Here is a 25,781-nt window from a genome sequence, read left to right as displayed (position 1 = left end):
GCCTCTGGGTAAATCAATCACAGGAAAAGAATGATTAATTGACTGTTTGTCGTAGTGGATGAGTGACCTTTTTTTTCATTTTTGTTTTTGCGCATCTGCAGGAAGGAGTGGGGTCTGGCGCTGTTCCTGCCTCCCGCAGTGCTGTCTAGCATGAAAGAAAAAAACATCAAAAAAGCTCTCACTCACATCCTCAAGACCAACCAAAACCTGGTGCCGCCTGGTAAAAAGGTAGACTGTGCTTCTGCTTTCCTCTTTTTGTCTATTCTCTGCAAGTGTATGGCTATTCATCTTCCTCTTTTCCTTGCACCAGATCTGACTCTTGGCTTCCACCTAGTGGAGTATTAAATACTTGAAATAAATCATTCGGGGCTGTTGTGTAGATCAGACTGTGTTGCACTTTTTTTTAACCTAACTAATTTAAGCATTTTCAGCTTGTGCCTTATACTATTTATTTTTTACTCCATTCAGCTAACTGCTTTGCAAGCAAAGGTCCACTATCTAAAGTATCTCAGTGATTTGAGGCTTTATGGAGGACGCGTCTTTAAATCAACACTAGTCGTGAGTAAAACTTTCTTGTCACCTCTCACTGGTTTCACCCTGTTCCACATTGTGCTAATTTACATAACGGCAGTGGTAGTTACGGTGCCTCCTTCTTCCTCTTTACAGCAAGGCGAGAAGCACACAGAAGTAACTTTGCTGGTGGGGCCGAAATATGGCATCAGTCATGTGATTAACACCAAAACCAACTTGGTGGCTCTTCTGGCAGACTTTAGTCATGTCAACCGCATTGAGATGTACACAGAAGATGAAAACAGGGTTCGAGTGGAACTACATGTTCTGGATGTAAAGGTTAACAAAATTTCTGCCTCTTTAAAAGGAGAACAATATGTTGTTTCACAAATACTTTCTGCTTTAACCCTAACAACAGCAAGCCTGCTCTGCAGTCATTATAATCTAATTTTACCACCAACTAGTGCCATTTATTTTGTTCCCTTTGTCTGATTGTGTGCATCTTTCACAGCCCATCACTCTCCTAATGGAGTCTGTTGACGCAATGAATCTGGCCTGTTTGACTGCTGGCTACTACAGATTGCTGGTGGACTCTCGACGCTCCATCTTCAACGTGGCCAAAAACACCGACAGCATGGAAACAAGTATGCCTAAAACTGATCGCAAGATGACTCATCAGAATTGGGTGTTTTTATATAGACTTGTATCAAGTCTTGCTTCCTCTTTGCAGGTCACGCCACGAGAGCAAAGCAGAACTACCAACCCATTGAGTGTACATATAGTACACCCCACAAAGGAGGCGAGGACAGAAACAACCAGAGATGCAGCCAAGAATATTCTGACCAAGAGTGCGATTACCTCGATCGTGGCAGATGTGAAGGCCAGCCAGTCTACATAACTGAGATCCACCAACCCCAGCACTCAATTCACCATGCAGAGAGAGTGGAGTGCTGCAGAGTCTCATGTTCCCAAACATATATGAATGTCCCGAGACCCAAACCCCAAGACTCCTCCAGAAGTGCAAAGGTGTCCTTCATTTTTGGAGACCCACCCTTGGACAGCGTAAACCCCCAAAATCTGGGCTACCAGAGACTGATGGATGAAGGCCCAGAGATTTTAGACAATCACAGCCCCATGTACAGACGTCTCGAGGATGACTATAGGATGATAGAGGATGGGTATCAGTACTCTACCAAAATCTTTGGTCCTACTGAGTGCATCGAGGAGCCACTGCTGCATGATATCTGCTACGCTGAGACAACAGATGACGCAGAGGACGAGGATGACATCAGCTGTGAGGAAGACATGGTGATGAGTGACATTGACAAGCCTACGTTGCTCTCGCTCTCAGGGTCCAGCGATGACATCATTGACTTGACCTCCCTCCCTCCCCCACCGGAGGGTAATGACGAGGAGGACAATGACGTACTGCTGCACTCTCTTAACATGGCCATTGCTGCTCCTCCTCCTGGTTTCAGGGACAGCTCTGATGAGGAGGAGCAGCAGGGGGCTGGGATAAGGGCCCATGGGGCCTGCAATGATATCCCAGTGTCCCTCATAGATTCAGTACCCACCCATGGAGCAGAGGGGCCCGGGAAGCCACTGGATGATGCAGTGGTATCTACCTTACAGGCACTCGAAGCCCTCGCTGCATCTGAGGAACAGAGTCCAGCACAGTCAGAGAGTAGCACAGGTTCTCCTTATACTATTGTAACATTCATCCATTAACATTACACATGTTCCAGCCATTCATTTTGATTTGTTGGTCTTTTTTTTTTTTTTCAATAAAGCCCATTTTGTTCTATGTTTCCATTTGTGAGTATTTCTTCATTCATTTGAGAGAGAGAAAAGACATTTGTGTTCATTATTGTGTCAGTTTGAGATTCATTCCTGTTTTGTGGACCCATTTGTTTTCACAACTGCACAGTACACAGCGTGAAAGCTTTGTTGGTTATTAGAAATAACAGAAAATAGATCATCTTAAATAGCCGTCTATAGACGTCACCAAAATTATTGGTACCCTCAAATGTAAAGACGATTTTTTTTTAATCAGTCGAGATTGGCAAATATATCTATTTAAGTCAGCAGTTTCTTTTTTTGGCAGGAACTTTTTGCAGCCTTAACACTTCTCAGCAGTTAGTTTCGATTTCTGTTCCTGTTCTCTTAGGTTTCACAGGTGCTTTCCTTCAGTTGTTTATTTTATCTGTGGATGTTCAATCAGCTTACCATCAGGACTCTCAGCAGGCCGCTTTAGAACAACCTAATATTTCATTCTCTTTTATGTTTTACTTTTAGATGCATGTTTTTGAGCCATTATGCCTTCGAAAAGCCATGACCTGGGACTGAGACAGAGCTCTCTGATACTGCTACAGCTAATGTTTTGCTCCTAAAAGCCTCAATAATCTGCTTTTTTAAATTAGTGTCAACATAACCTGTCATGGTAGATGTAACAAAGCAGCCTCATATCAAATGTCTGCACTGGACCCTTTCCCATACCTCACAATGATGATGGTGCTTTTTTTTCTTTTAAAGCCTCATCTTTTCTTTTGTGAAAGCTGTAATTTACTTCCATTTGTCTAAAGGAAATCCCCTCGGAAACAGTATGACTCGGCATCACTTAGAAGCGTTTTAGCAAGTTCCATGTATTTAAGTTTCTCTTTCAGAAATGGGGCTTTCCTGGGTATTCTTCCGTGATCCCCCACTTTCAGTTAGAAAATCATTTACATTTGACCAGATACCATTTTACCTGGAAGACAGCTTGTGTGTATGTTAAGTTTTCTGTGGTTTCTCACCCACCATACAGACTACTCCTTCTGTTGAGTCAGTTTTCCACCTGCTGCCTGGTTCAGGGTGATTGGCTACAGTCCCATAGATCTTAAAGTTATTAATAATAATTCCAGCATGACATTAACCTGCTTGGAAACAGTCTGGTAGTCATTGCCTATACTGACACAGTTATTCGTGTCTCATCTGACCATTTGCAAAAGTGCTATAAAGCATCAAACTCTGAAAACACGTATATGCTTACAATATAAATATATTGCAGAATTCCAACAATTTAAATTTTTAAGGGGTATCAATAATTTTGTCATTTTTAAAAAATATTTTTAGAATTGTAAAAAAGCATTTTTCACATGACAAAAAAAATACATGCAGATGTGTATATTTTTATAATTCCAGTGCTGTTTTGGGATTAACTCATGTCTTTATTGTTTGAATGATTGATTGATTGACTGATGTGTGATTGATTGAATTGATTTATTTATTTTTTTAATTTACTTTCTTACTTAGTTTTTAATTAGATGCATAATCAACACTTGAATATTTTAAAGACTCTTATGTGGAATGTTGTTGTGTAATGATTTATATTTATTACTAAATGTGTTATTCCCGAGTTAACATTAGCTATCATTTACACGGTAATTTACACTATCATCCGTATAATTATTTGTTACTCTCTTGCAGGCTTGTGATATATTCCATTTGCCTCAAATGAATTTCTTAATGAGGTTTTTGTCTTTCTTTTGTACACAGGTGTAGAAATATCGAGAGCATTTAGTCCGGATTCTTCTGATTCTGGCAATGAGACCAACTCCTCAGAGATGACAGAGAGCTCTGAGCTGGCCACTGCTCAGAGACACTCAGAGAACCACCTGAGAATGCATGTAGCCATGGCAGAAGGATACCACGCCATGAGTGAGGAAAAGACAGAGGTGAGTGCGCCCAGTGATGGTGGAGCAGGAGCTATGCAGTACAAACCCCAGGAGCAACAGGAGGAGGAGGCCAAATCCTCCTCTGTCACCTCCTCACAGATATTTCACTCGAATGGCGGCGAGATGGAGCCAGAGACAATGGAAATAAAATCCGTGAGTGAATACTTCACTAAGATGCACATTGGCTCTCTAATGAGCAGGCAGAGAGGAAAACAGAGAGAGACTGAGAGCAGAATCCAGGGAGAGTCCTGCGATTCTGACAAATCAAACACGGCTTCTCAAGACTCAGCGAAGGAGGAGCTCCCTCATCTTGTTGGGAAATATAACGCTTTCACTGTGAGAGATTCCTATTACATGAACCAACTTGATCTGGGGCGAACTCATTTTAAAGACAGGCATCAAAAATGGCACCAGAGAGTGCCTGGAAACAAAATGGCTGAGAATCTCGCTCCAGAATGTGTGAGTGACTCACAGGCTTCCCACGCAGACAGGTTGACAGCAAAGGGAGAGAAGCAGGACTTAGATGAAAGAAGCCAACAGTTAAATGCCCATCTCATCTCCCCATCCAAAGGGCCCGTCCCTGCACAGGGCGACGCTGCTTCACAGGATAATGAGCGGCAGCAAACGAAGCTTCCACAGTCGGAGCCAGATGTCTCACGGTTATATGAATACCACGTGAGCAAGCGCATGTCATCAATTCAAAGCGAAGGCATTCATTCTCTCCAAAGCTCGCAGTGTTCCTCAATAGATGCAGGCTGTAGCACAGGGAGCAGCAGCTGTGTCACCCCTATGGACTCTCCCCTTTGTGCCACAGACAATATGCATGTACTGTCCGAATCTTCGCTCAAGGGGCTGAGTTATGTCACTGCGGAGGAGAAGGCTTATGGGGCCCACGGGCAAGGGAAGGTCAGCCACCCCATGGACCCCACCCTGCTGAGGAAGATCCATGCAGCTACCAGTGCTGAGCCTGGGTTTGGAATTACACGGGACAGCAGTCACAGAATGCCCAAGATAAAAGAAACCACAGGTAAACTTAAACAGGAGGGTGAACCTCTAATCTGTAACCTGGTAAGATCAACATTTAAGACAGTTCATCAAAACAGGCAAATCTAAGGTTGAGAATTTGTTTGAAATCCTCAGGTTACACAAATTACCAAAATAACAAACAAAACTTTGCCTGACTTACTTTCAAGGCAGATGCCTATAGATAGATTTTGCTTTTGTGTCAATGATATCTTTTTCTACCCCTCATCTGTATAACCAGAAGGGAATCAAATTTTGCTTATAACACACACAGCACTAAGAGATTGCAATATATAAATGTAACAAGAAGCAGTCTTACCAGTGTCTGACAATACAGGACTTCTGGGTCACTGCAGGTTTTTAATAACTTTCCCCTAACATATTTGACAAAATAGTTCGCCTTTTACTGTGATGACACTCTTTGACTCTGCATATCCGCTCAACTGTGATGACAGTCTGCTTCATGTGCTGCAGTCATTGCTGAAATTATGGAGTCAGAACAAACTTGGGTGTCTTGACACCAAATTTCTGTGGGCATCTTTTCGGCAGTATTCACGTCAGTCCACTGGACAACACACATGCTGACATTGATGTAATTGTGATATTCCATAACAGCCCAAGATATCAGTCAGGATGATCTATTAAAAACTAAACTGGATAGTCCATAGGCCTTTAAAGGCTTTCCATGGAAATACATATGAGATTTTACAGTATTTTTTAATACAAACACTGATATCTGTGAACTGCTTGGTGTTATATGCACTTGCTGATTTTAATTTTCCTTTTAGACATTTATTATGGCTATGAGAACAACACACATAATCTATTTTGCCTGTACTTTGGACTGCAACATATAAAGATGTTTCAAAATTTAGGAAATTTGACAATCAGATCAATAAGCATAGCTACATACAAGCAGAGGATAAATATGTTGTTGTTTTTATGTGTTTGAAATTACTTGCCAATATACATTGCACTTTTTTCTTAAACGAACCACTCGACATATTGGGTATTAATCTTAATCGCATTCCGCTTGCAGTAATATTACAACTGATGCTACTCTTATACCTGTTGCTTCACATCGCTTTGTTGGCTTAGCTTACCGTAAAGATCGGAGACAAGGAGAAAGTATGAATACATCTATAAGTTATTGTCCTAAATGTTACCTCTTGACTTTCTGCACTTTGTACAGCTTCATCAAACAAGAAACAAAGTATTAATGTAAGCTAAGTTTTTCATGATTGCTCATAAGTACATTTTGTTGCCTTTGGACTGAGCTTGGTGAGCCAATTTCCTTGTCTCCAAAGTCTTTTGCAATGCTAAGCTAACTAGCTGTTATGATATTCTCATATGGACTAGATTGATAATATGTCTCTATAACATTTTCCATCAGTTACACCAGGATTAAGAGATTCCTTCTTAATTGTGCACTATATGTCTTTTCTATCACTGGAACCAATAATACAGTGAGACTGAAGAACATTGTGTTAATGTTAAGGTAGATGCTTAACAGTTCTCTTTGTTTTCCTACTACCCCTAGTGTAGCTTGCACACAGCTGAAGAAGGCTGGGAAAGAGTCATCTTTAGCTCTCTGTAATGAGACCAGTACCACCACCACAATCATGTCACCTTCATCATTACAAAGTAGCACAGAGCCCAAACGGCTAACACAGGCCAGCCCTGAGCCTGACCCACACACCCTGGCTTTTCCCTCAAGCGGATCTTCATGTGACCCAACAACAGGCAGCCTCCGGAAGCTGCGAAGGGTTCGGATGCTCAGGAGGAGCTGGAGTACCTTAATGCCAGGTTCCAGGAGCTTAGAAGTACTGTTTGAAAAGACCAAAGCCATACTTACAGGGAAGAATGATAGTCAGAATTTACAGTTTCAAGATCCCCCAAAAGAGCAGATGACATTTTCTGCCAAAACCTTACCCACGAGCTTGTCCCAAGGTTCAGTTGCCTGTAATTCAACTGGTGAACAGCTGCTAAGAGGAGCCTCTCTGTTGATGCCCGAGCAAACAGCACCGAGGCTGGATACAGGTGCATGGAAGTGCCGTGGGCCGTTCAGTCACTGCTTCCTCAGGAGAAAGTCGAATACTCATGCCGGTGATGAAGGTGGAGAGATAACCTCACATGATCTGCACTTTGACAGCTCAGTTTCTTTCTATGGCAAGGAAAACACTATCTTGAGAAACTACAAAGCTGAATGGAGCAAAATGGCCTCATATATGAAGAACATGAGCCTCAAAGATCGGCTTGCTCACATTAACTCAATGAAAGGAAAAACCTACAGCCTTCACACGGGGTTCGCACTTGCACGGAAGGATGCCTTAGAGATGATTGGTGTGTTGCGTTCAAGTGTAGGCCAGCCTTCCAGAATTGCCATGCCTGAGGTCAGCGAGGCTGACATGGAAACGTTCGCCCAGCTGCTTCTCATGCAGGCCAAAGTGCTGAGCAGCGCCTGCAGTAAGATGGCGGTGGAGTACAGTAGCCCAGAAGAGCTGCTGCTCACGCTGACGCACAGCTTCCACACTCTGTGCTGCCTAACGCAAGCCTGCATGTCACTAGTAGAAGGCCTGAGCACCGACAGTGAACGGCGCGAGGTGGTAGCCAAGGTGGATGAGGTCGTCATGAACTACGTGTGTCTTCTGAAAGCTGCTGAGGCAGCTTCAGGAGGCTCCCCCGGTGACCAAAGTGTGAATGCATTGTCACATTATTCTGCCACCATGTCTGCTATTCTAAACACACTAACTCACTCACTGAACACACTGCTAAACAAAAAAACTGTTATTTTGTCTTGATTATTGATTTCAAAGCCATACATAAGAGACATGGGTTTAACAACCAATGTGAACTGCTGTGAAAAAAATTTAAAAAACTTGCCTTGTGTATACAGTATTTTATTATGTAAAGAAAATATATGATTATACGAATAATTAAAGTTTTAAATAGATTATATTACGGCCTATATTAAAAAGCATATGACTCTCTTCTCAAATATATTATCTAATATTACTTCATAGGGATTATTTTCAGGATTTATTGGTTTTATTGACAGCTTAACATGTAGATTGACACAAACTTATTAGTATCTTGTTTATAACTTGTAAAAAAAGTACACAGCTGAAGAAATGCATACACTATATAAAGCTCTAAACAAATCGCTGCACAGGACAAGAGATGATAAAGCTGAAGTAACGCGTACAATATTTTCATTTGCTTGAGTCACTTAATTTAATGAATACTTTACACATAAACACTGAGTACTTTCCTGTTATTTTTGTCAATGTCATTAAAGAAATTAAAACTTTTTAAAAAGTATGAACTGTTTTGTTGTCTGTTTCTGTTTCACTCTGCTCGCTCACAGTTTTGGTCATTACCAATCTCTCGGCTACAAAAGTTTGTTACTGAAGTTTCATTCAATAAAGCGTCTTTATTTAGTTTCAAGTGTGTTCAATAATTAATTTTTTCTACTTTTCGCTCAAGCTTTAGTGGTGAAAGTGCTTTTTGCATTAAAGATGATGATGGCCTATTTCACTTACAGTACAGGGCTGGAAAGAATGTTTTTGCACAGCTTGAGAACGAGTCACTGTGCATTATGTGTATGCATCTGAGTAAAACGAAAAAGACAACAGCCAGCAGCTCAGTGAGGCTATAAGCATAAAGGTGCTTAAATGCCAACATAGTGAACTCCTGGTCAAAATTGACCTGATGATGCTCACTGATCACTTCGATTTAGGATGACATGCATGTTTATACTTGTTTTATGGCAAACAACCATCTAAACTTAAATTGCCAACCTAGTGAGCAATGAATTGAAAAAACATTAAACCAATCCATCTGTCCATCCATTGCTCAAACCATGTTCTAAACCACTTATCCAGCTCAGAGTGTTTACGCCAAACCATTTGAAATATATGGATATTTCCCAGGATACATGGAAATTTTAAAATGTTAGTTGTGCTTAAGGAAAATACAGATAATGATTGAAGTTGATCTCTGCTTCAAATGTTTAAAGCACTTCATCGGTAGTTCTCAAGACATTTTTCTATAAACCCAAATTTAACAAGAGGTATGCTGACCAACAGGAATACCTAGTATTGCTAGAATAGGTGTAGTAAATCACACCATTTCACTGTAAAGACAGACAGCTAAACAGTCTAGCTACTGTAAATCGGTAGGAACTGTACCTAAAACCACTGAACATATTTATTTATCTTAAATTTGGGTAGGTGAGACTGAATGTTAGTCATATAGTCACAGATAACAAAAAAAAAATATTCTGCTTGATGTTAAAATAACTTCACCACCATGTACAGTGGTAAAACCCAAACCACACCACAGGTTTCATTTTCCCCTAAAATTTAATGAGAAATGAAACTCTTCCTTTCACTGGTTTCAGTTGAATAATAACTTGTAACTCATCCAGCTGTGTTTTATAATACCATGGAATATCTGCCATACAACAAGAGTCAGAGTATTAAACTTGCTGTATCTTATTAAAGGCACCTCTTTACAGTAGCAATAGCATAAATGCACCAATAAGCCTTTTCACGATGTAGTAAAAGATGAAATATTTGGATGTTTGTGGTTTGTAAGAAAGTAGGAAGTGATGCCGGCTAATTCTACACACACTAGGCTAACACAGACACCTGTTACTTTCATCGACCACCTCAGGAATGTTTGTTAGTGTTATACTTCTTTCAGTACTCCATCGAACCAGACAAGACAAGTCAGAGCTGGACTCTTTTTTTTTGTTTTCTCACATAAACAATGTTTCTCCACCTGGTGAGTATGATTTTTATATACTCTATAGTATCAGAATTCATAAGCTGTCAAATGTAGTTTGGCTTAGAAGTGCTGTTAACTGTTGAGAAGTAGAAAATCAAATGCGAGAGAATGCTATTTCCTAATTGTACAGTAAAGTAAAGTATAATATGCTGGCCATGATTACTAAAGTTGCTGATTTTAGCGTCCCTTGTTATGATTTGCATTTATAATGTGCTGTTACAGTATTATTAGATTTCTACTAGCAAACCTTTCTCATGTTTCCGTGCAGATGTGTGTGGCACTGCTCACCCTGTGGTCTTGTCTCCCTATTTTGGCAACTGGCATCTATTACCCGAAAACTCTGCCATGTGATGTTAACGAGATCAACAATGGGAGTGAAGTGAAGGTGGACTGCACTGAGAGAAGCCTCAAAAAAATCCCCCATGGAATCCCGAGAGACACAACAAACCTGACGCTCACCATCAACCATATTCCGAGTTTAAACTCCACCTCCTTTTACGGTTTGGAGAACTTGACTGAGATTGACATGAGGTGCAACTGTGTGCCCATCAAAATCGGACCCAAGGACAAGATGTGCCTGAAGAGTGTGACAATTGAGGAAAATACTTTCAGCAGACTGAGCAATCTGCGAGCGCTGTATCTAGATGGCAATCAGCTCTACAGTATACCTAAAGGCCTGCCTTCAAATCTGATCCTTCTGAGCTTGGAAGTGAATCATATTTATTATCTTTCTAAAGCAAACCTCTCTGAGCTTAGAAATGTTGAGGTGCTTTACCTTGGTCAAAACTGCTATTTTCGTAACCCCTGCAATGATTCCTATGATATAGAAGACGATGCATTTTTACAGTTTAACAATTTAAAATTGCTATCTCTTAAATCAAATAACTTGTCTTTCATTCCACATCAGCTACCCACTACTCTGAAGGAGCTGTATCTCTATAACAATAACATTCAAGAAGTCACTGATGAAGACTTTAAAAATTTAACTAATCTTGAGATTCTAGACATTAGCGGAAACTGCCCCCGGTGTTACAACGCTCCTTTTCCATGTAGCCCATGTCCAAATAACGCACCACTGAAAATCAGCAAGACAGCTTTTAAAATGCTGACCAAACTAAAAACATTACGGCTGCATAGCAACTCCCTTACAAGTGTGCCTTCTGAATGGTTTGACACCACAACTGAGCTCAGAGTGCTGGACCTCTCATCAAACTTTTTAGCAAGGGAGCTAGAAATCACTGCTTTCCCCAAATTCCTGGGTAAACTAGAAGAACTTGACCTTTCATTCAACTACGAGCTTCAGAAGTACCCTCAAACGCTAAGACTGAGTTGCAGTTTCTCCTCTCTGAAGTCTCTCAAAATTTTCAGAATGAAAGGTTATGTGTTTCAGCAGTTAACTACAGAGAGTATCGCTCATTTAAAACCTCTACCGAACCTGGAGGTTGTAGATTTGGGTACAAACTTCATTAAAATGACAAAGCTTAGTATTCTGATGGAATTGAAAAGCTTTAAAATAATCAGCCTGTCTGACAACAAAATATCGTCTCCCTCTGATGGCCAAATTGAACTTGGTTTGTCCGGAGGAGAAACCTCGGACTGGTCTCCGATGTCTTCCGCTGCTGAGTACCAAAACAAAGACGTGAGAGAGATTCATTATTTCAGATATGATGAGTATGCACGAAGCTGCAAATACAAGGACAAGGAACTTGGAGTTATTACATCCTTCGTCAAAAAAGAATGCAGTCAGTTTGGCAAAACCCTGGACGTCAGCAGAAACAATATATTCTTCCTGCATTCACGATTTTTAAACCTTACAGAGCTAAGATGCCTCAATCTGTCTGGAAATGCAATGAGTCAAAGTCTGAATGGTTCTGAATTTACTTACCTGGCTAATTTACAATATCTGGACTTCTCATGGAACCGTTTGGACCTGCTATACTCTACCGCGTTCCAAGAGCTGAAAAATCTGGTCATCTTGGATATAAGTAACAACAACCACTATTTTGAATCAGAAGGTCTGACTCACATGCTTAATTTCACTAGGCATTTAAAAAACCTCAAGGTACTCCTGATGAATCACAACAAGATCTCTACTTCCACTAACACAGAGCTGGAGAGTCAATCCCTAGAAAGGTTAGAGTTCAGAGATAACCGGTTAGATGTACTGTGGCGAGATGGGAACACCAGATATGTCAACTATTTTAAGAATTTAGTTAATCTGACTGTCCTTGACATCTCTCATAACAACCTCCCTTTTATCCCATCGGACGTATTCAGTGGTCTACCAGAGAAGCTATCTGAGCTGTATATCAAAAATAACAAACTAAAATCCTTTAACTGGAAGAAACTGCAACTTCTACACTCATTGCGAGTCTTGGATCTCAGTGGAAACAGCTTGACTACTGTTCCAGATGTGTTATCAAACTGCACCACATCTCTTGAGAAACTAATTTTACACAAAAACCAAATCCTAAAGCTTACACCAGATTTCCTCAAGGGTGCCTACCACTTGAAATATCTAGACCTGAGTTCTAATCACATCCAGTACATTGAAAAATCCAGCCTTCCAGATGATGTTCTTAATCATATGGACATGTTACTTCTGCACCAAAACAGATTCTTGTGCACTTGCAATGCCACCTGGTTTGTCACATGGCTCAACAGGACTACAGTAACCATACCTAGATTGGGCACGGATGTTACCTGCGTTGCCCCAGGGGCACAAAGAGGTCGTCCAGTCATCTCAGTGGACCTTTTGGCCTGCCAGCACCACTACCTGTCAATCATCCTCTCCACCCTAATGACTTCCCTCGTCCTCATCTTGGTCACGCTGTCCATCTCCAGCCATCTCTTCATGTGGGATGTCTGGTACATCTACCATTTCTGCAGGGCCAAGCTCAAAGGCTACCGCCGCCTGTATTCCCAGAGCGCTGTTTACGATGCCTTTGTGATCTATGATAAGGAGGATCCAGCAGTATCAGAGTGGGTGACGAAGGAAATGTGCGCTCATCTTGAGGAGTGTGGAGACCGCCGACTGACGCTTTGTCTTGAGGACCGGGATTGGATGCCCGGATGCCCCCTGATTGACAACCTCTCTCAAAGCATCCACAGGAGCAAGAGGACTGTGTTTATTCTCACCAAAAAATACATCAAAGGGGGAAACTTCAAGACGGCGTTCTACATGGCTCACCAAAGGCTAATGGATGAAAAAAATGATGTTATAGTGCTTATATTCTTAGAGAAAGTGCCCTGCAATTCAAAGTACTTGAGATTACGAAAGAGGCTGTATAAGAGGTCTGTGCTAGAGTGGCCAACAAATCCTCAAGCCCAGCCATACTTTTGGTTCAGCCTGAGGAGTGTATTAGCAACCGAAGGTCACAAACAATACAACAATCTCTTCAAAGAGACACTGTAAAGAGAACAATATGCTGGAAAAATGCAGTTTCTTCTCTCTAGATTGCTTTAAATGTACTCCTGTATATGAATTATTATATGTGAATACTGAACTGTTGTAATGGGAGCAGTTTTATTATTAATGAAATATTAATAATTAATGATGTGCTAATTTTAAACTCTGTATTCAAATTATTTGGGAAATTCATTGCCACTCTTTGCGATGCCAGTGGGGGATTCTCAGACTCAGTTGGCAATGAAATGCAACATACCATGAAAGAAGGAAATGAAACAGACATATTTGTTCAATTCACACGCTGCTCCCCCCCACAGCTCATTCTGCTGTGTACAACAGTCCCCTTCCTTATTTTGATGGGTGTATGTGAGCGTGCAGAGATGTTTAAACGGCTAATTCGACTTGATGATATACAAGACATGCACCTTATAGATTTTTAGCAACTTGTTGGGGTTTTTTTTTGGTTTTGGGTTTTGTTTTTTTGTTTTTTGTCTTTTAACCACTACCACTTATTTTTAAATGGTAGAGGAGAAAATCTGAATTCAAGATTGTCATTCAGGGATTAATACAGTACAGGCGCAATGGTAAGTTACTGAGTGTGTGTATAGTTACTTTTAACTTACTTATCAGAATAATCTGATTTTCTGCATTCTGATGTTATCTTTGATGATTTTGTCATTTTATGATTTTGTGCCAAAACTTTGTATAGATATATCTGACTCCAAAAACCCAGACTGATCATTTTATTGTGTTTTGCTTTTAAATCTGTTTTGCTTGTTTGGAAATGTGTTGACATATTCAATTAAAAGGTATAATAAAACTTGCCAGCCAATGTGTAGAAAAACATCATGGCATCATTATCGGCATTTTATTTAACTTGTTTTAGAAATCAGCACTTGGCGATCTTGAGAACACAAGCTATGAAGCCACACTTTATCTTAAACTGTCAAAGATACATTTAGCAGTCAAGACTTTCTTTTCGGTAGCACTTTATAATAATGTCACACTATTAAGCATTATTACGGTGTTAGTAAAGTATTAGCAAGTGCTTAATTCATCATTTATACATCACTGCTCTTCCTTAGTATGCCGATGCAGATATGTTTATCCATCTGTTACTGTTACGCCATGTACAGCTATCACTGCTGGACATGGTGAAATCATGTACAGCTATAATTGCTACTACATAGCTGCTAATAGTAATCATAATCAAAGTAGTGATAATATACCTGTATTTATAAATGGCATAACAGGAGAACTGATGCTATATAAATGATGAATTAACCACTTGGTAAAACCTTAGTAATACCTTAATAATGCTTAATAATGTTACATTATTTTAAAGTGATGCCCCTTTTTTTAGGTATTTCAATTCAATAAATTGCACAGGTATAATGAAGACATGGGACAAATGTATTTAGAAAATTTATGGGATATTGTATGTCACTTATCACTAAGTATGTGACGTGCTCCCATGAAAAGTACTTTAACAACAACCTGAAAGATTTTTGATATCTCCTATTTTTAAAATTATTTCTAGGCTGGTAATTGTACATTTTACATGTATCGTTTTACATTTCATACCCCTTACTTGCTGTTTTGATAAGTAAAAGAAAGAACAAGATTTTTTTTTTCTCACTAGACTTCCAACCTACTGCCACATGCTGCAAATAGGACAGGTTTACAATTTTTTCAAGATTGCCTTACAATCTCATTGTCTTTTCCCTAGCTGATATTTTAACATGTCAAAACAGGAAAAGCAGTGGTGTAATAAATAACTGTGATAACATTAATAAGGGCTCTATTCGGTTTAGGTATATACAGTTTAAGTCAGTAGACAAAAAAGTTTCACAAAAAGTTTGGAAACCAGTAATGCACAGAAAAAATTACATCGATTTTTATCCATTAATATGTCACATAAGGAGTGAATAGAGTGAAGTCGAGGAGAAGTGCTCACTGCATCACAGGAAGGCCCACAGATGTCCGAGCCTGGTAGGGATGAGGGAATGAATTTGGGTCAACCTTTAACAACTGTCAGTAGATATATTAACAATGTAATATTAATACACTTTGCTTTTTGGGAAGTCTCGTAATCCATTACATGAAAATGAGTTATGAAGTTGCATATTTATTGCAAATTTAAAAAATTTTAATTTATCAATCTGAGACTTTTAGTCACATCTAAAATATAAGCTTTAAGCCGATTCTAAAAGCAAACCTAATCTGCAGACCAATATCACTGTATTTTGTGAACCCCTAATTGACATGATAAAAGTGTTATAGTAATATAATATATAACATTATATATAGTACAAATAGTGTTCTTTTATCTATTTTTTTTTACCACAATAATCATGAAAAAGTGTTATAATTTTGTAGAAGCCCTTTTATAAGCTTAAGGTTATTTCATTCAACTGATTCCATCATTTTTCCACAGATTACCAAATGCTGGATGCTGTTGTTCTATCTGTGTTACCATCATGAGATCCTGCCGGCTGCATTTACACCTACCTGGATGACACGGCAGTTCCCTTGTGATGTTATATCCAACAAAACATCAAATACAGTCAAATTTGACTGTAAAGGCCGCCATCTAGAGGAAGTACCAGAAGGGATAACCAGTAATGCCACACATCTCGACTTATCAGAAAATTTTATTAAGAGTATTAAAGATGAATCATTTTCTAAACTGACAAATCTGACTCAGCTCAATCTCAACTGGGCAAACAAATCCAAGGACGGTTATGGATGCAGACTGTTGAACATTCCTGCAAATGCTTTCAAAAATCTCACAAAAATCAAGCAACTGGAACTGAGCGGCAACTGTCTGACTGAAATTCCACGCAATCTCCCCCACAGTGTGGAAACACTTGAGCTAGAAATTAACAAGATTAGCTTGGATAAATTACATGACAACAGTTTTATTGGTTTAAAAAACATAACAAACCTGTTTCTATCTAAAAACTGCTACTTCTGGAATCCCTGTGGGAAGTCTGTTGCTATTATGGAAAAACCCTTTCAAATACTGGACAAACTGAATGCTCTGAACTTGTCTTACAACAACTTAACACACGTTCCTAAAGGACTACCCCAGTCAATTACAATTTTAGGTCTGGATTCCAACAAAATAGAGAACATATCTAAAGATGATTTCCAGGGGTTGCTAAATTTAAAGGTCCTTGATATAAAAGGCAACTGTCCAAGATGTCACAATGCTCGGTACCCTTGTGTTCCTTGCCCTAATGGTTCTATTCACATACATCCTGATGCATTTCAAAGACTGACACAGCTGGAGATACTGGACCTGGGAGGAAACTCACTAAATTACCTTAAGCCCTCTTGGTTTCAAAGTCTAAAGAATCTTAAAGTATTATATCTGGCATTTAATTTTTTACTAAAATCTATAACTGGTGAGGAACCATCTTTTGAGGCATTTAGTTATCTTCACAGGCTAGAAAAACTTGACCTGTCGTTCAATTATGCTCTCGGATTGTACCCAGAAAAAATAACTCTTTCACAAAACTTTTCAAACCTCAGGTCACTGAAAACTTTGCATTTGGAGGCTTTGGTATTCCAGAGTATTGGACCAGACACACTCACACCTCTGTACAATCTAAAAAATCTATCTGCTTTGAATTTAGGTACTAACTTCATTATTTACAGCAACTCTACTTTATTCAGCCATTTCTCCCACGTAAAAATGATATATCTCTCAGAAAACAGGTTATATCCCACAACAATAGAAAGTCCACCAACTCTAACAGACAGATACAACCAGAATTCAGACCTTTCTATTTCATTTTCCATAACAGCTACTCCAAAAGACTTTAGCTACGAGATATCGGACAGGCTAATAAAGCAAGAGTGCTTTGACTCTGGACGAGTGCTCATCCTCAGCTCAAATAATCTGTTCTTCATTTCTCCAAAGCTATTTGAGGGATATGGACATATTTCATGTCTCAACCTCTCCAGAAATGGATTTTCACAGGCACTTAATGGCACAGAGTTCAAGATGTTGCCTAATCTGACATATCTGGACTTATCTTTCAATAAGGTCGATATGGCCTATAACAACGCCTTCAAAGAACTAAAGAAATTACAAGTACTAGACCTCAGTTACAATCCACACTACTTTAAAGCATTTGGGGTAACGCTCAATTTAAATTTTACACAAAATCTACCTGTGCTAAGAGTCCTTAATATGAGTCATAACGAGATTTCCACACTGACAACAAAAGAGATGTATAGCAAATCATTAGCAGAACTTATATTTGCACAAAATCATCTAGGGAAACTTTGGAAAGACAGGGATAGCTCATACAAGAAACTTTTCACTAATCTCTCTAATTTGACAATTTTAGATATATCCTTTAATGGCATTGCAAAGATTCCAGATGATGTTTATGAATATTTGCCACATAACCTCACCACACTGCGCATAAGTCATAACTCACTCAGTGATGTTAATTGGGACAAACTGCCTTTCCATCAACTTCAAATTTTGGACCTAAGTTACAATTCTCTGTCTACTTTAACAACTATTAACTCAAACATCACACAAACTTTGACTTTCCTTGACCTGAGTCATAATCACATTTTCCATGCAGACAATTGTTTTTTAAAGAGTCTAAAAAGCCTCACGACTCTAAGCCTGAGTAACAACAAATTGACTATTGTCAATGAAACTACCTTCAAATCAGGACCTGCAAACCTGACTCTGTTCCTACAAGGAAATCCATTTGAGTGTACTTGTGATTCCATAGACTTTATTTTATGGATTGAACACAATGATGTAAAGATCCCAAGACTCACCACTCAGGTGACATGTAACACACCAGTGAACCAGAGGAACAAAATACTGATAAGTTTTAACATTAGTCAGTGTGTAAATGCGAAAAAGGCAAAGAAGATCTACGCTCTAACAACTTCTATCATTATTCTTTTCATGATTGTTTCAACAGTTGCTCACTTATTTTACTGGGATGCTTCCTATGTCCTACACTATATGAAAGCTAAGCTGAAAGGGTACAGATCCTTGAACTCGCCAGATACTATTTATGATGTCTTTGTGACATATGATACAAAAGACCCACACGTCTCTGAGTGGGTGATGAGCAATCTGCGGGTGCAACTGGAGGAAGAGGGAGACAAGATACATCCACTGTGTCTGGAAGAGAGGGACTGGCCCCCAGGAGTCCCACTGGTGGACAACCTCACCCAGAGCATCCAGTACAGTCGCAAGACTCTGTTTGTCTTAACAAAGGGCTACGTTAAGACCGGTGCTTTCAAGCTAGCAATGTATCTGGCCCACCAAAGACTGCTGGATGAAAATGTGGATGTGATAGTACTGCTAATGCTGGAGCCTGTCCTGCAGCATTCTCACTTTCTGCGCTTGAGGAAGCGACTGTGCGAGAGCAGTGTTGTAGAGTGGCCGCGAACAGCAGCCGCAGAGCCCTGGTTTTGGCAAAACCTGAGAACTGTCATAAGAGTAGATAATCAAGTGATGTACAACAAGACCTATTCAAAATACTTCACCACCAAATGAAGAAGGATAATAACATGAGCTTGTTATATAACCAGTGCTTTTATATATCATTTCTTGTTTGGTCTTTTTAAAGTGTTTCTTCTTTGACTGAACTGTTTTTAAGAACTAATTTTCTTATAGTTGTTGAGTTATTGACTTATTCAAAATGCTTCACCACTAAGCGATCGTGGCTCAAGAGTTGGGAGTTCGCCTTGTAATCGGAAGGTTGCCGGTTCAAGCCCCGGCTTGGACAGTCTCGGTCGTTGTGTCCTTGGGCAAGACACTTCACCCGTTGCCTACTGGTGGTGGTCAGAGGGCCCGGTGGCGCCAGTGTCCGGCAGCCTCGCCTCTGTCAGTGCGCCCCAGGGTGGCTGTGGCTACAATGTAGCTTGTCATCACCAGTGTGTGAATGTGTGTGTGAATGGGTGGATGACTGGATATGTAAAGCGCTTTGGGGTCCTTAGGGACTAGAAAAGCGCTATATAAATACAGGCCATTTACCATTTACCATTTACTAAGTGAAGAAGGATAATCATCACTTATCTGCCTGGGACTGATTTGTAATTCTAGTCTGCAGACAATAACATGGCCCTGCTTTAAAATCACTGTTCTTTAGAGCAATGCTTATTTGGTTCTTTTAAACGATTTCTTCTTTGTCTGAATCTAATAAGAAAACAATAAAAACCAAATTTTCTTATATTTGCTGAGAAAGCATAATAAATCTTGTGTAATCTGTCTGCAGTGCATTAATAAAAAAATAAAATAAAATGTGTGGCATTTTGCAGATGTAGATTTTCAAGGTTCAAGGTTCTTTATTTGTCACATGCATAGTTATACAAGTATAACACACAGTGAAATGTAGCCTGACACGCTCCTCGACATGTGCAAAAATTGGGGGGGGGGGGGGGGGGGGGGGGGGTGTAGAGGAAGAACATTGTATATGTATATATATATATATATATATATATATATATATATATAGTATATACACTGGGTGAATGTGCAGTAGTAGCAGCATTTTATACTCTAGTCTCTGGTTTCTGTGTTAGAAAACATCTGTGCTGAGTGACACCAGTACCAGGTTTAACAGTTAACAAAAGAGAAATTTAGTACAAAAGTGACAGATCCTAAATTGCAGTCCATTATTAAAAATCCATATCGACACAGTATGTGTAATATAACTTGCATGCTTTCATCTGTTATTTCACATTTGGAAATTTTTGAGATTGTCCGTAAGGTGGTGCAAGTGACACAGTTTTAATACAGTGCATTTTGCAAATTAGCCCTAAATTCAGTGTCCCACTCAAAAATAAATCAGTGTGTGAGGCCATATATTACTAATGTCATATTAATGTCTAAGAAATATGTCATTTTTAAACTCCATATTACTTCACATAATCTGAAGAACTGACTGGCACTATGCACTGTTGCTGTGTTTACTGGCATTCCAGTGTTCATCTTGGCTGACAAATAAACTGGCATTTTTGAAGGAGGGAAATGAAAAAGATGCAGTTCTTCAATTAACGGGCTACTTCCCTCACACAGCTTATCATGTAGTTTTAACAGCGTGTTTCTTTTTTATTTGTCTTGAAGGGAACAAACAGGGTCATCTGTAACGAAATCATTAATAAAAGACAAGAAACTTTCAAGTCTTACAATTGAAAAAAAAATTGAAGCACACTAGCATAATTTTCCAAATTGTCATTCAGGGATCAATATAGTGGAGAAAAAATGGTGAGTTTTATTTTGTTTCTGTTCTTTATATTTACTTACATTTTTACATTTTATTAAATTTCTGATTACCTTTATATGCTATAATTTCATTTATCTGTATTATTTTTGATTATTTTTCTAGTTTCAGGATTTTGGTGACAAAATGTTTCATAGATTTATTTGATTCTAAAAACCTGTACAGTTGACTTAATTTACTTTGGAAATGGCCTTTGGTATTTGGGTTTTTTTGGTATTTGGTATTTGTTGGCCAATTACATTAAAATGTACATTAAAAATTAGTCAAAAATTACACAAACTGTTCAGTAATTTTGATATTTAAAATTTTTCCCAAGTGTGACAAAAAACAGGAACAGTCTTTCCAGCTACAATTTGATTTACGATTTATTGGCACCTGCTGGGTAGAAGTGATGCCATACTTACATACAATTTTCTTCAAGCTTACTTTGTAACATCAATGGGCCTCATTCACTTACACTATATATCCACAAATCTTTTATTCCACTGTATTTTTTGTGATTAAACCTGTTTGCACTTGAACAGCTTTAAAACTGCCCAACAGCAAGCGTTCAAACAAATGAGTTGTTGTTTTCTTTTGGCCATCCAGATCTCCAAATCATCATGAGCCAAAAAAGAAATGCCTTTTATCACAGTTAAATAAATAACAATTAAAAATAAACTGCATATAATGAATGTGGAATGCGAGTCGGCTTCATATTTTATTTCAAACAAATACTATAATATATAATAGGCATCTTATTTTATCTTATCAATATGTTTTCTCTCAAAACATCTCTGTAGTTCTTGGATGTCATGACTTACAGTCTAATTGGGCCAAGAACATCTTTTGCTGCAGTGAGTGTATAATCTGGGGCTCACAGATCAAAATATTAGTCTGAACCTTGAAGTAATTTAGAAAGGCACAAACTCAACAAAATTAGAGCAAGAACCCAAACAAGCAGACAAGACTCTATGACCAAGGACTAGGTAAAGGAGGGAGGGTAAACTAGGCTAAAGAAGCAGCAGCCATTTGCTGCTACTGTACTGCTTGAGGACTGAGTGGAAGGGAGAAATATGGAGAGGCCACAAAACAACAAACAGGACAAGAGAAAATACTGAGAAAGAGTAGAGACAAACTTTATGCATGCAGAAATGCAAGGCTAATAAATAAATGGGAAGTGAAAACAATGTAATCAAGGAGAAGCGCTAGTATGGCACGAGGGGTCCTGGAGTAGCTTAACTGATTCAGGGTCAGTCCAAATAATATGACCAAAAACAAAAGCTTTAAATTATTTCAGTTAACTGATTTCATCATTTTTCACAGATTACCAAATGCTGGATGCTGTTGTTCTGTCTGTGTTGCCATGATGAGGTCCAGCTGGCTGCACATAAACCCTTCTGGATGACACGGCAGTTTCCTTGTGATGTCATATCCAACAATGCTTCAAATACGGTCAAATTTGACTGTAAAGGCCGCCATCTAGAGGAAGTACCAAAAGGTATAACTAGGGGAGACCGGGGATAGTTGTAACATTTTTGACATTTCTGTCTGTAAATTGGAGCTCTTTTAAGGTAGTGGATTCAAAATGTAATGCAAAGTATTTACATGTCTCTGCTATTAAATAGTGCAGCTATTTTCTCTGCAGCACAATTACCCATTGCATGGTATGGCCTCAAACACAAAGAGTGAAATGTTACAATTAACCCCATAGTCTGGGTTAGTTGTAACATATCCTGGGGTAAAATGTAACACAAAGAAATAAGGGTACTAACAAAACATTAACATGTAATCTTTGTTTATTCAACACATGAATGCACTTAGAGCCATTAATGTAGCTGTGTGTGTGTGTGTGACAGAATGCAGAAATCTAGCTTGAAATCTAATGAGAATTCAGAAGTTTCTATGTCACCATTCGTAAAACTCACTCCAAAAGACTCAATTTATGAAGTACTACACAGGAATACAAAGCAAGAATGCGCCAATTCTGGACGAGTGCTCATCCTCAGCTCAAATAATCTGTTCTTCATTTCTCCAAAGCAGTTTGTGGGCTATGGAAATATTTCATGTCTCAACCTCTCAGGAAATGGATTTTCACAGGCACTTAATGGCACAGAGTTCAAGATGTTGCCTAATCTGACATATCTGGACTTATCCTTCAATAGGGTTGATCTGGCCTATAACAACGCCTTCAAAGAACTAAAGAAATTACAAGTACTAGACCTCAGTTACAATTCACACTACTTTGAAGCATTTGGGGTAACGCTTAATTTAAATTTTACACAAAATCTACCTGTGCTAAGAGTCCTTAATATGAGTCATAACGAGATTTCCACACTGACAACAAAAGAGATGTATAGCAAATCATTAGCAGAACTTATATTTGCACAAAATCATCTAGGGAAACTTTGGAAAGACAGGGATAGCTCATACAAGAAACTTTTCACTAATCTCTCTAATTTGACAATTTTAGATATATCCTTTAATGGCATTGCAAAGATTCCAGATGATGTTTATGAATATTTGCCACATAACCTCACCACACTGCGCATAAGTCATAACTCACTCAGTGATGTTAATTGGGACAAACTGCCTTTCCATCAACTTCAAATTTTGGACCTAAGTTACAATTCTCTGTCTACTTTAACAACTATTAACTCAAACATCACACAAACTTTGACTTTCCTTGACCTGAGTCATAATCACATTTTCCATGCAGACAATTGTTTTTTAAAGAGTCTAAAAAGCCTCACGACTCTAAGCCTGAGTAACAACAAATTGACTATTGTCAATGAAACTACCTTCAAATCAGGACCTGCAAACCTGACTCTGTTCCTACAAGGAAATCCATTCGAGTGTACTTGTGATTTGTTAGACTTCGTTTTATGGATTGAACAGAATGATGTAAAGATCCCAAGACTGACCACTCAGGTGACATGTAACACACCAGTGAACTTAAAGGGACAAGGATTGATACATTTTAGCATTCATCAGTGTATAAATCCCAGTCAGGCAAAGCAGATCTACACTCTAACAACTTCTATCATTATTCTTTTCATGGTTGTTTCAACAGTTGCTCACTTATTTTACTGGGATGCTTCCTATGTCCTACACTATATGAAAGCTAAGCTGAAAGGGTACAGATCCTTGAACTCGCCAGATACTATTTATGATGTCTTTGTGACATATGATACAAAAGACCCACACGTCTCTGAGTGGGTGATGAGCAATCTGCGGGAGCAACTGGAGGAAGAGGGAGACAAGATACATCCACTGTGTCTGGAAGAGAGGGACTGGCCCCCAGGAGTCCCACTGGTGGACAACCTCACCCAGAGCATCCAGTACAGTCGCAAGACTCTGTTTGTCTTAACAAAGGGCTACGTTAAGACCGGTGCTTTCAAGCTAGCAATGTATCTGGCCCACCAAAGACTGCTGGATGAAAATGTGGATGTGATAGTACTGCTAATGCTGGAGCCTGTCCTGCAGCATTCTCACTTTCTGCGCTTGAGGAAGCGACTGTGCGAGAGCAGTGTTGTAGAGTGGCCACGTACAGCAGCCGCAGAGCCCTGGTTTTGGCAAAACCTGAGAACTGTCATAAGAGTCGACAATCAAGTGATGTACAACAAGACCTATTCAAAATACTTCACCACCAAGTGAAGAAGGATAATAACGTGTTTGTTTTAAAACACGTGTGTTATATATAATTTCGAGTTTGGTTTTAAAGTGTTTCTTCTTTGACTGAACTGTTTTTAAGAACTGGTTTCCTTATAGTTGCCAAGACAGCATAATGAATTTTTGTAATGTGTGTGAAGTACATTAATAAATGAAACCATATAAAAATGTGAGGCAATTTCTGAATGTAAATTTTACAGTCTACACTCTCGTTTCAAACTTAGAAAAGATCTGTGCTGAGGGACACCATTACCAGGTTCAACAGTTCCACAAAAGATCAATTTCGAGCAAAATTGACACATCCTAAACTTTACTCCATCACAGAGTTTCCCAGAATCCACACAGTATGACTGGTTAGAACTAGCATGTTCTGTGTTTGCCTGCTATTAAATTATCCACGTGGTGGCAGCAGTGATGCAGTTGCAGCTTGCAAATTAACCCTAAAGTCAATATCCCACACAGAAACAAATCAGTTTGTCAGTAGATATATTAACAATGCAATATTAATACACTTTGTTTTTTTGGAAGTCTCGTAATCCATTACATGAAAATGAGTTATGAAGTTGCATATTTATTGCAAATTTAAAAAATTGTAATTTATCAAGCTGAGACTTTTAGTCACATTTACTCCATCGTAACGATGCCTGAATGGTGCTGGTGTTACAGGCCCCACTATGATGGGCGCGTAGCCAGATTACGATCCTGTAAAACAGGAGAGAAAGTGAGCACAGGAGACACGCTGCCGTTCGCCTGGTCAGTCTTGCCAGAATTTATTCATACAACACAAGCATATCTGCTCCACTCTTTCGTTAACTCAATTTCACAATAACTGCTCATTCCCTCACATGGCTTGTTTTCCACCAGTACATTTCAATATTAGTCCACACTACTGGCATAAAACAACAAAGGGTTTAAATGAATGAAACAAATGAAAACTACACCTCTTTTCCCATAAATGAGATAAACAAAATAATTCACATCATCATGGTAGTGTCTCATCATAGAAAGGAAACTCTACTTTCAACATTACTGCACTACTTTCCTTGCCAGCATTTTTGTTGGCCGTACTCTTATTAGCGCTCTCGCTTCATATGTCCTTTTCAGACCAGTTAGATTCTAACACTGAAACAGCAAGTTTACACATGACTTCAGGCGAGCTCAGAACACTTTACACACGCGTTATACAAAACATTTGTCATGAACACAAAGCTACAAGTTTATCAGGAACTGTAAACCTAACTGGGTTGGTGCTTCTTATTATTATATGGAGTATTACACGCAGTTGCAACAGCTTGCTAGCGTTACCCAGGCATATAGCCTAGCTATAACATCTTACAGAGCTAAAGTAGCTCACATAGCGACAGTATAATACATCACATATCACAGACCCGTCTTATGTCATGAAAGTTT

General features: G+C 39.0%; 3 protein-coding genes and 1 pseudogene across 4 annotated transcripts in view; all 4 read left to right on the top strand.

Annotated features, from left to right (window-relative positions):
• Positions 1 to 8,047, top strand: part of LOC146616149 (FERM and PDZ domain-containing protein 4-like) — a 36,246-nt gene extending 28,199 nt beyond the window's left edge. The window contains exons 11-17 of one of the 2 annotated variants that reach the window (XM_085374344.1): positions 102 to 228; positions 469 to 558; positions 667 to 849; positions 1,022 to 1,154; positions 1,241 to 2,203; positions 4,045 to 5,250; positions 6,792 to 8,047. In XM_085374344.1, coding sequence (XP_085230470.1) covers positions 102 to 228; positions 469 to 558; positions 667 to 849; positions 1,022 to 1,154; positions 1,241 to 2,203; positions 4,045 to 5,250; positions 6,792 to 8,047 — 3,958 coding nt within the window. The remainder of the gene's footprint in view (positions 1 to 101; positions 229 to 468; positions 559 to 666; positions 850 to 1,021; positions 1,155 to 1,240; positions 2,204 to 4,044; positions 5,251 to 6,791) is intronic. The other variant, XM_085374345.1, reaches the window with a different exon arrangement.
• Positions 8,048 to 10,019: 1,972 nt separating this feature from the next.
• On the top strand, positions 10,020 to 13,452 carry LOC146616148 (toll-like receptor 7). The gene is made up of 2 exons (XM_085373803.1): positions 10,020 to 10,034; positions 10,306 to 13,452. Exons 1-2 carry the CDS (start codon positions 10,020 to 10,022, stop codon positions 13,450 to 13,452), a joined length of 3,162 nt encoding a protein of 1,053 aa, XP_085229929.1.
• A 2,437-nt stretch (positions 13,453 to 15,889) lies between these two features.
• Positions 15,890 to 18,991, top strand: LOC146616147 (toll-like receptor 8 pseudogene; annotated as a pseudogene).
• Positions 18,992 to 22,559: 3,568 nt separating this feature from the next.
• LOC146616146 (toll-like receptor 8) lies at positions 22,560 to 24,356 on the top strand. The gene has a single exon (XM_085374819.1). The coding sequence runs from the start codon at positions 22,560 to 22,562 to the stop codon at positions 24,354 to 24,356; it is 1,797 nt and encodes a 598-aa protein (XP_085230945.1).
• The last annotated feature ends 1,425 nt before the right edge of the window (positions 24,357 to 25,781 follow it).

The sequence above is a fragment of the Diplotaxodon limnothrissa genome, linkage group LG16 (assembly GCF_057381915.1).
Source record: "Diplotaxodon limnothrissa isolate DT_005_m linkage group LG16, D_limnothrissa_male_GT1.1, whole genome shotgun sequence".
Classification (NCBI taxonomy): Eukaryota; Metazoa; Chordata; class Actinopteri; order Cichliformes; family Cichlidae; genus Diplotaxodon; species Diplotaxodon limnothrissa.
The sequence above is the reverse complement of the archived record's forward strand: the minus strand, read 5'-3'. Positions and strand labels throughout refer to the sequence as shown.

What these genes read in the sequence shown, in the direction of transcription:
- LOC146616146 (XM_085374819.1), top strand. Translation starts at nt 22,560, where the DNA reads ATGCAGAAATCTAGCTTGAAATCTAATGAGAATTCAGAAGTTTCTATG.